The sequence below is a fragment of the Megachile rotundata genome, chromosome 11, assembly GCF_050947335.1.
Source record: "Megachile rotundata isolate GNS110a chromosome 11, iyMegRotu1, whole genome shotgun sequence".
NCBI lineage: Eukaryota > Metazoa > Arthropoda > Insecta > Hymenoptera > Megachilidae > Megachile > Megachile rotundata.
This window is the reverse complement of record NC_134993.1, coordinates 15,220,325-15,230,610: the sequence shown is the minus strand read 5'-3', so window position 1 is coordinate 15,230,610 and position 10,286 is coordinate 15,220,325. Positions and strand designations below refer to the sequence as shown.

Here is a 10,286-nt window from a genome sequence, read left to right as displayed (position 1 = left end):
GTCAGAATGAAGTCATTTCCCTTTTTTAGTTTCTAATACTGTTTCAGTTGTGCAATACATTAGACACCGTCGACACACGTCCAGTGGAACAATCATTACAGTGATATCGTCTTTGTGTTAGCCTACTCCAAGCTTTCACCCTACTACAAGTTGAGTGGCCTCCACTTATCCTACTGCCATCGCTGTCTTCCTTGCTTCTGTAATATACGCTTGTTGTGGTACATTAATTGATGTCGCTGCTCATATGTTTCCATGTTTTACAGGACCATGTAAATTATTAGGGAGCACAGAACACCTGCAATTATATTTATGGTCATTATTCATACTTGTCAGGTATCAGATTTAAATTGAAATAATAATGAATATGCCAGATTGAGTTGCTATCATGTAACATGATTAAAGACCAGTTTTTAGTTCTACTTACAGTTATCATTGAATGTTACATCCAAGTCATTAAGATGATATCCAGGTGCTTGTAGGTCAAACTAGATTATGCAGAACCATTCAGTATTTGACTTTAACTAACAAGATAAGATGCAGAGGCATATTTTTCAAGGTGCATCAAGGAAACATCGCGTACATCATAAGGGTTATCAGGTCCGTTTCAACAATGTCCTCGAGGTTCAGATCCAAATTTAGAACAAGCGTTCCATGCCAGTGGGCCATGAAAAAAATTATATTAAATTAAACGTGAACACGAAACCGTGGCTCCCGTTAACTTATTAAGCAATTCATTAACTCACAATGGTTTAGAATTTAGACGCAGTATAAAATTTAAAAAATAGATGGTCAAACGTGATAATATTACATTGTTGACTTTAAGTAATACCATTTCATTTCAGACAATATTTTTACGAATTATAAGTTTTCTTCGCATCGTTCGCTCGAAGGACAACCATGTTTACGTGGTGCGTGTTTCGGATTTCGTGTCGTGAACATACCACAAAAGTCGCTACCGATAAAAAGTGTCGATCTTATCCTAAATAACGATAAAAATAACCAAAAAGGTATTCCATGAAATGAAACGGATAGGAAAGAAAAAAGACTTCTTTTATGTTCAATTCTGTATTGTCATAATTTGTTATACAAAAAGCGTCGTCTCAGGAAAAAACTGTGGAACAAACTATATGTTTACACTGTTTTCTTTACTCTTTTCGGCAGCTTAACAATTCTTTTTTTACCCATTTTTCTAGCTAGAGGTGTTTTCGCTTTAATTGCCTTTCTAATACTGCGACCAACAACCTTCTTCTTTTTCGCTGGAGGCTGCTGCTTAATTTCCTCCACTTCGACTTCAGATGACATTTCTTCAATGATGGCAACTGAATCAGTCGAGTCGTTCAAAGCTTTTGGAACCTTTGGAGAACTTTTTTGCGCGGGAGTTGGTTTGGCATTTATATTTCTCTTCACAGGTTTCTTATTTAATTGAGTCGCAGCTGCTTCTTTAACATAAGGTTGAGCGTTCATTCTTGCTTTTTTGCTATTGGATCTTACCATTAATTTACGTTTCTGTTTAGGCAAGCGTGTGCCGACGTTCCGTTCGAATACTGCGATGAAGAATCCATTACACAGATCTACGTCGGGTTTGGTATAAAGACACTTGTCTGAACAAGTGAAGTCCCTCGAGCTAAAGTGCAACCAATTTTCTTTGTACAGATCCTTTGTGTCCACAAGTTTATACGAATCTTTCACGTTGGTTAGAATTTCGTCTACCACTTGTTCATTTTCTTCTGGATTAATAGAGCAAGTACTGTATACCACTTTCTTTACGTTTGGAAAATGCAAAAGGGCGCGTCGCAATAGGAATACTTGGAAACTTTGTAACTGCCTAAGTCGTTGTGGATCAGGCTTCTCTTTTTCATCTGTTATCTGTCTGTCTAACATACCTGAACAATTTTGCACAATAAATTAATTATAAATTTTACCATGGGAATATCTTATGTTAACATAAAAGATTGTACCTGATCCGGAACACGAGGGATCAACCAAAATGTATTCCACGTCTTTAAAGTTATTTCCGTCAAGTTTTAAGGCATCTTTCTGAATAGTTTTGACGCAAGTAGCGCCCGTCGCTTTTACTTGTTTGCATAAAAATGCATATCTTGACACGTCAAACTCTACTGCATAAATTGTCCTGCAAGTAACCAATCGAATTAAATTAAAGAAACTGCGTATTAATAAAATAAAAACGTACCCTGTATTGTTCATTAATGCAGCTAAGTGAGATGTTTTCATTCCAGGCGCTGCACACATGTCGAGGACGACGGATCCAGGTTTTGGATCCAATATCTTTGCGGCGAGACAACTAGCCTATAAAAAAAAGAGAACAATGTAAACAATTGAAGTGTAAATAACTTGTCAGTTAATAAATAAACACTACCTTATCCTGAATTAAAATTTCACCGGCTTCATATCTACGGTCATCTTGAAAATTCGTGCCTTTTGGAAATACAAATAATTCCGGAATGTGGAAATCTTGAATAAAATTCGGCTTTTCTAAATTTTTTACTACTTCTAAATGCTTTGTATAATCGGAACATTTTGGTAGGAGAACCCATCCTTCTTCTTTGAAATAAGATATTCCCTTCTCTAATGGTAATTTTATAGTGTTGATGCGAACGTATCTTGCTTTATGTACTGAAAAAATGAAACTAGTTTTAGCAAATGTACAAAGGTGCAAGGCTTTATAAAGTAAAACTCGTGCTTTCTGGCTGAACCATTTATTGATAGATACATATCAATTTAATATCGAATACTGAAAATATATTATTGTAGTAATAATAAAAAATGTATAAAATATATAAATTATATTCTATAGTACAATTACTACAAATATCTATATATCGTTAATATACTTTTAAAGTTAAAATACATGCAATGTAATAGTAATTACATGATAATTATATTTTCTTGTATTATATAAAAAATTATTTTTTTTTTGCTTAATCAGATTTTTTATTCAGATCACTTTTAGAAGGCTGATCTGCAATTGCATCAACCTCAGCACTATCAGGTTCATGAAGTGCCTGATAGGCATAACAAGCTATTATTAAGTTTACCATGATTACTGCAGCAAATACAGATATACAATTTGTTACAAATCTATCAAAGTGAAATTCGACTTTTAGAACATGTTCAACTCCAAAAAATGTAGCAAATGGTAATGTAAACATAGCAACGCTATATAAGAACAGTTTTAGTAAAACTGCAGTCAAACTCATAATTTCTGTGTTTTTATTTTGAGTGTTAGAACTATCTTTATGCTGCAGTTTTTGTTGATTTTTATGTATGTAAGATAAAAATCTTTTAATTCTAGGATGACGACTAGAAAGTATTCGGTTGTTGCGGATGATTAAAACCATCAATCCAGATGCACAATTCCTTTACAAAGAAACTGATCTAATATATTTTCAATTCGTAGTCGAACCTGGTTATTTATATTTTTAGACAAGGATGACCCATTTCTGTAAAAATAACATAAATTTATTGGTAATGAAATGAAATTTTATACCTGAATCGGGTGTTTCGTGTTCGTCAGTAGTTTTAATGGCACTCAATTCCTCTTTCAATTTTGTTTCATAAGAAAGTATAATTTGAGCAGGCTTGCACTCTGTTTTTAGAGCTTTTTTACCCCAAAGTAATTCTGTTATAAGAACTTTTGCTAACCATGGATCCAAACGGGGCTCATTTGTCAATAGGCCAGTTTTACTTAGAATAGTATTTAATTGTTCTGATTTTCGAATTGCAGTCATGCATAACGAAAATAATGCAGCCACATTCTGCATCATTAAATGAAAATTGATAAATCATTATTGGCATCATAAATAAATATTCTGTTATATTATAAGTAAAATAACGCGCAAAATTTTTTCAAGAACCACGTGACATAGCTGAGCGGAAAAGTTATAATACTCTTTTTAAAATTCGAAATTTTAATAAATCAGTATGTATTTATTCAACTATTTAATTGTTTGATTTCATTTGTAGTAACAACTGTTAACTTACAGGATGATTTTGTTTATAAAGCACTGATTTAAGACCGCTACGTTTCTCGCCAACTTCTTGTAGGACCTTAGCTGCTGCTTTATAAAGTCTTGGGACTTTAACAGAATGTACAAACCCGCGAGACATGTTGTCGTATCAAAAGGGATAACTAAACAAAATCTAACTTAATTTTGAACACTTACTCGTTAATTATTTCTCAAATGTTATAAGATAATGTGCCTCGCCTCGTGTGAAATGAATTAAAACCACATCGCCATTTGCATTTGTGAAGGCGCGTTTCGAATAAGCTAACGGTCTTCCTGTTCCTTTTTTTTCAATCAATTCAAATAGAAATGAACCTTGAACCATTGAACATCACGTGTTTGTTACCACTTCCAATCAGTCCACATTTGTTCACATGTGAACTTATTTTAATAAGCTTCGATCTTCTAGCTACTTCTTTAGATATTTTGTAGTCACGAAATGTTATTCATTGTTTTATACACGATCGGATCCATAATTGGTTAGAAATATGAGATACTACAGGAATTATAACTGATATCGGTGAGATTACAAGTTTAGACAGTAAATAAAATTCCATAGCGTTACAGGTTAGACTCCGCCGAATGATGAAATGTATATTCTTGTTTTTTTAGTAGCAGATTTTGTTTTTTATAAATATGAGATTCCGCATAATAAACAGATAATATTACTTGTTCAATTAGTATGAAGCATAGTATACGTCGTGATTTTTGTAAATGAATTACAGAGGCGTAAAAAGCTCTGTTGCAATCACTTAGTACAAAATGTACACATCAAATTGTCAGAATTTATAAATATCATTATTGTTATACCTAAGTCTATCACGTCGATCAGTATTAAAGCACATTATTTATTTATATTGCAGACACAATTCCAATGAAGTTATAATATAATAATTTTTTTCTTTATTTTGTAAAGTATATTGATTAAACATATGAAAATAGTTTTTTTATGTACTAGATGTGGCAAAGAATTATTTACAATTGTATCATGAATAAATTGTTTTAGAAAGTTCGGACTAAAGGAGGCATTCAAAGTTGCATCACATTTATATTACAACAAAGGACATTTCAATGACTAAAGACAAGAAGGTTTTATTACCTTATTATAAATATTGTATAGCGCTTATTACATGTGATAGATTTCATGTAATTAAACATGTATACATATACAAGTATACAAAGTTTTATTTTGTTTAGTTGATGAGTTTCAGAAGAACATTTTGATATGTGTACTTCAATGGCTTTTTATATATGTTCATCTGTTGTTAAACATTTAAGTTTATTTATGCTATATATTTTGTTGTTCTTTTTATGTTCAACTATTACAGTTGTAGAAAAGAGTTCAAATACCATAATTTTGCTCAATGTGTGTGTAAATAAGAAACAGTAATTGTACCTTGTAGATATAAATGTTGTTAGAAAGTATTTAATTGTTGCTTTTTTATGATTTCAGTTGATCCTGCATGCCGTGCACTGCATCAACGTCCTGTCCAAAATATTGCACTGTATTTTTTCTTACTTTGCCAAACACTTCATTTATACAATAAACTTATAAGGACTAATGGCTGCCTACATCAATCGTACAATGTCCATGATTGGAGGAGACAGCCACTTAAGATCAACAGATATAAGAACTGATAATTCTCCCCTTCAGATCTTTGTGAAAGCCAAGAAAAAGATCAATGATATATTTGTGGAAATAGAAGACTATGTGCAGGATACTGTGACATTTATAAAGAGTAAGTCATTCTAATTAACTGCAAAGCGTTATGTAATACCAACCAAGTATAATGAACTTATATTCTGTAGCACTGAAAACAGAGCACAATATTGTTACGGGTGAAGAAGCGCAAACAATTGAAAGTTATGTTAACAAAGTACATGCAATTCGAGATGTTCTTATGAGGGATCATATGAAAGTGGCTTTTTTTGGAAGGTACATAATAGTGTAATATGTAATAGTAATGATTGTTTAAATTAAATATTATAATCTTATATAAATGTTATAGGACTAGCAATGGAAAAAGTACAGTTATTAATGCAATGTTACGTGACAAGATTTTACCCAGTGGAATAGGACACACAACAAACTGTTTCTTACAAGTGGAGGGTTCAGATAATGGTGAAGCATATCTTATTACGGAAGGATCTACAGAAAAGCAACCTGTCCAATCAGTTGGTCAATTAGGTCATGCTCTCTGTAAAGAAAAGCTATGCGAGAGTCATTTAGTGAGAATATTTTGGCCAAAGGAAAAATGTTTACTGCTAAGAGATGATGTAGTATTTGTTGACAGTCCTGGAGTAGATGTAACACCTAATCTAGATGAATGGATCGATAAACACTGCTTGGATGCAGATGTTTTCGTTCTAGTAGCTAATGCAGAATCTACCTTAATGGTCACTGTAAGCGTTACCAGTTTTTGTTTCTTATATACCCACATCAATTGTATACAATGCCAAATTTGCAGGAAAAAAACTTTTTCCACAAAGTGTCTACAAAATTATCTAAACCTAATATTTTTATTCTTAATAATCGATGGGATGCATCTGCTTCTGAACCAGAATTCTTTGAACAGGTATGTATTGCATACAATTCCATGCATTGTGTAAGTGACCTTATAATACACTTGTAGTAGTTACAGATCATTTTTGAAAACATTTTCTCAGCAATGAAAGAAATCAATTTTTTTAAAGATTTTTTATTAAAGCTGGTACTACATATTAAGATCCTGAAATCTGTATTCATATAAATATTATTTGCTATATATTATATATATGTTAAAACCATATTTGTAAAATTGAATTCATTGATAATTAGCTGTATGCAGTGGCAGCTTTACTTAAATAATACCCCATTTATCCCTTAGCTGGTCAAAGAGCAAAAGGAGGTAAGTTATTTTAGAAATTTTATTATCTGTAGTGTACTTCGAATGTATCAACAATTTTTGTCTGCAAATAAAATTAATATTACACTATGCAATATAATCTTCGTGCACAAATGGCATGGGAAGTATCAACAAAAAATTAAATTTTATAAAATTCTAAATATCACAACAGGATATTGTGCTTAGAATATGTGCAACATATTTCAACACGGCAGTGTACGTGTTAATATGTGCTTCTTGCTTGTTAATTTGTCTGTTACGAGTTACTATGTAATTTGTATTTATTATGGTCTACGTTTGTGTAGGTAAGGGCGCAACATCAAGAACGGGCCGTAGATTTCTTGTCAAGGGAATTAAAAGTATATACCCCTAAAGATGCAGAAGAACGAGTGTTTTTTATTTCAGCAAAAGAAACTCTACAAGCTCGTATACAAGAACAACGTGGACAACCTGCTCATAGTAAGTAAAACTTATTAAAGATTTAAAACAACGTACTTATCTGAAATATTATTACAGATGGTGCATTAGCAGAAGGATTCCAAAATCGCTACTTCGAATTTCAAGATTTCGAACGAAAATTTGAAGAATGTATTTCCAAGTCTGCTGTGAAAACGAAATTCGAACAGCATTCTCAACGTGGAAAACATATTGCTACGTAAATAGTCTATCATTTATTAATTTTTCATGTAGATATTTACTACTTTGTGTATAAATGAAAATGTTCTTTTTTTCTTTTTAAGAGAAATTCGACAAACGTTAGATGAAATATTAGATAGAACGCAAAAGATGAAGAACGAACAATTACACGTTAAGAAAGAAGTACATGACAAATTAAATTTCACCGAACAGCAGTTAATGTTACTGACCCAAGAAATGAAGGACAAAATTCATCACATGGTAGAAGATGTGGAACAAAGAGTATCGAAAGCTCTAAGTGAAGAAATTCGTAGATTAGCTGTACTCGTTGACGAATTTAGTGTTCCTTTCCATACTGATCCATTAGTTTTAAATGTATATAAACGAGAACTCCACACTCACGTGGAAAACGGTTTAGGTATTCTTCAATTTATTCCACATAATTTTCATTTGATCGGATTATTAATTCTATGATTATACAGGTTCTAATTTAAGAGCGAGACTTAGTACTGCGCTTGCTTTGAACATAGAAAATTCACAAAGAGAAATGACAGAACGAATGGCAAACTTACTGCCAGAAAATAAGAGGCAAATGTCATTAAACATTTTACCAAGAAGGGAGCCATTCGAAATATTGTACAGATTAAATTGTGACAATTTGTGTGCTGATTTTCATGAAGATTTAGAGTTCCGCTTCTCTTGGGGAATTACAGCCATAATTAATAGATTTGCAGGAAAGCAAGGGAAGAAACTAGCTATTGCTAACTACCCGCAGGATGTATGTTAAATCAATATGGACTGAAATAGTTTATACAGATGAAATTATCGATTTTTTATATTTATAGATACCACCTCCTATTATGAGTCCTGCAGAAAGTATCGATTCTTTAAAGTTGATGTCAAGTGCTCCTTCAAATTTCCCACAGAGGTCAGAAGATTGGTCACTGGCTACTAAAATCGCGGTAGCATCTATCACGTCGCAGGGTACTATGGGAGGACTCATTGTTGCTGGTTTTGTAAGTGAATATAATATAAAGTATGTCTATGCAAGTATTGCAATTTTCATCCCATAAAAATTCTGTTAGATGCTGAAAACGATTGGTTGGAGGCTTATAGCTGTAACTGGTGCTATATACGGTGCTTTATATCTTTATGAACGGTTAACATGGACTAATAAGGCAAAGGAGCGTGAATTTAAGCGTCAATATGTATCTCACGCTACAAAGAAATTGAAATTAATTGTGGATCTCACATCAGCAAATTGTAGCCATCAAGTGCAACAGTGAGTTTCAAGTGTTCTGTTAAATATTTGTTTTCAAAACACCGATTACAATGTTATTTTTGTATGATTGCAGAGAGCTGTCTAGCACGTTTGCACGTCTGTGCCATTTAATAGACGAGACAACAACTGAAATGGTCTCTGAGTTGAAAAATATCGCGAGTACAATTCGAATACTTGAAGAAGCAACCAGTAGCGCTAAGGTTTTACGAAATAAGGCTAATTATTTAACTAATGAACTCGATTTATTTGATGCGGCATATTTAAAGTCATTGAATTAAGCATAGAATGACATTATTTGTAGGGAAATAATGCAGGTTATTAAAAATCGATGTTAAGAACATCGTTTCGTGTTTCGGAAAATGTATCTATGCATGCCAAAGTGATTAAGATAACATAATGCTGCGAACAAATTAATAATGAAATGTTAATTGCATGTCTAGGTGTGTTTTCCCAAACAACCAGTTGTGCGTACAAAGGGAATGTTTTTACAAAAAAAACCTTATCTAGTCTTAAATATGCAGGCAACCTTATCTCCTAACTTTATTAATCTAAATTTTTAATGAATTTGTTATAGTTTGAATAGGAAATTTCTTTTGTATCAAAATCGGCAAGAAAATCTTTCATTCATGAACTATCAATGAATTTTTGAATGTATTTTGTTTTTAATAATCTATTTTGAAGTGAATCATGCTAAAAGATTTTTTTGCTAATATAAAGCGAGTGTTTTAATATAAATGTTATAATGTAATATTGCAGAGATACATGAATTTCATTTATATAGAAACTGGTATGATGCAATTATTAGATTTATTAGATTATATTTATAAAGAAGCTAATATTGTATTAATAAAAGGTTGTTCGTTGAAGAATTTGTATTTTTTTGTTATTGCGAAAAGCAAGCATAATAAAGGAAAAAAAACTTCAGTGTATTATATATATAAATATTGCGCGCTTTATTTAAACGAGACTACAAACCCCTATAAATAGATAACCTCCTAGTTGTTCTTACAGCTCATATACTTGACTTTGTAACTTCTTTGCTCGCGTTTTCCAGATGGACATAGAAAAAAAAATTTTAAATGTATTAAAGTCTACGCGGATATGGTTTTTCGGTAATTATTCCTCCGCGGCATGCGCGGGCGGCGCGCAGGAGGAAAATACACACGATAATGAGTATGCAAAATCGTTAATTACTCACTTTCTGAGCACAGCCTGTGAACTTTTATGATTAAAGAATGGTTAGCAATGCATTATTTACATGGTTCAATCATAAAAGTTCATAAATAATGTTCTAGTAATGAGTAATTAATTATTTTGTTGCAGCCTTGCGATACGTACATCAGCCGCCTATGTCAATTCTACTGCGCATGCAAAGTGCAATATTTCGGCACTTTGACGACGCAGTATGGTTCCTGAGGCATTTAGAAACAAATTTCTATTAGGGTTTGATGCGTTTTG

The 10,286-nt window shown here is 32.4% G+C and overlaps 3 protein-coding genes across 7 annotated transcripts; 1 reads left to right on the top strand and 2 right to left on the bottom strand.

The window, feature by feature from the left end:
- Positions 1–1,046: 1,046 nt before the first annotated feature.
- Positions 1,047–4,315, bottom strand: Nsun5 (Nop2/Sun-like domain containing protein 5). Of its 3 annotated transcripts, XM_076536915.1 has the most exons (7): positions 4,185–4,315; positions 4,003–4,097; positions 3,509–3,776; positions 2,378–2,634; positions 2,192–2,307; positions 1,959–2,131; positions 1,047–1,883 (listed from the first exon to the last, which is right to left on the bottom strand). In XM_076536915.1, the coding sequence occupies exons 3-7, from the start codon at positions 3,747–3,749 to the stop codon at positions 1,132–1,134; spliced, it is 1,539 nt and encodes a 512-aa protein (XP_076393030.1). In that variant the 5' UTR covers positions 3,750–3,776; positions 4,003–4,097; positions 4,185–4,315; the 3' UTR covers positions 1,047–1,131. The 3 variants fall into 3 exon arrangements, with proteins under 3 accessions (XP_076393030.1, XP_003705731.1, XP_012146450.1); XM_003705683.3 differs by having other exon boundaries at positions 4,003–4,272; XM_012291060.2 differs by lacking the exon at positions 4,003–4,097 and having other exon boundaries at positions 4,185–4,265.
- Positions 2,790–3,418, bottom strand: LOC105663266 (uncharacterized). The gene has a single exon (XM_012291059.2). The coding sequence runs from the start codon at positions 3,357–3,359 to the stop codon at positions 2,940–2,942; it is 420 nt and encodes a 139-aa protein (XP_012146449.1). The 5' UTR covers positions 3,360–3,418; the 3' UTR covers positions 2,790–2,939.
- A 74-nt stretch (positions 4,316–4,389) lies between the features above and the next one.
- Marf (Mitochondrial assembly regulatory factor) lies at positions 4,390–9,770 on the top strand. Of its 3 annotated transcripts, XM_012291057.2 has the most exons (14): positions 4,407–4,545; positions 5,032–5,114; positions 5,479–5,764; positions 5,835–5,961; positions 6,035–6,428; positions 6,494–6,601; positions 6,893–6,913; positions 7,216–7,369; positions 7,427–7,565; positions 7,651–7,964; positions 8,029–8,324; positions 8,392–8,562; positions 8,632–8,828; positions 8,902–9,770. In XM_012291057.2, exons 3-14 carry the CDS (start codon positions 5,587–5,589, stop codon positions 9,104–9,106), a joined length of 2,304 nt encoding a protein of 767 aa, XP_012146447.1. In that variant the 5' UTR covers positions 4,407–4,545; positions 5,032–5,114; positions 5,479–5,586; the 3' UTR covers positions 9,107–9,770. The 3 variants fall into 3 exon arrangements, with proteins under 3 accessions (XP_012146446.1, XP_003705745.1, XP_012146447.1); XM_012291056.2 differs by lacking the exon at positions 5,032–5,114 and having other exon boundaries at positions 4,390–4,545; XM_003705697.3 differs by lacking the exons at positions 5,032–5,114; positions 6,893–6,913 and having other exon boundaries at positions 4,390–4,545.
- Positions 9,771–10,286: the final 516 nt, after the last annotated feature.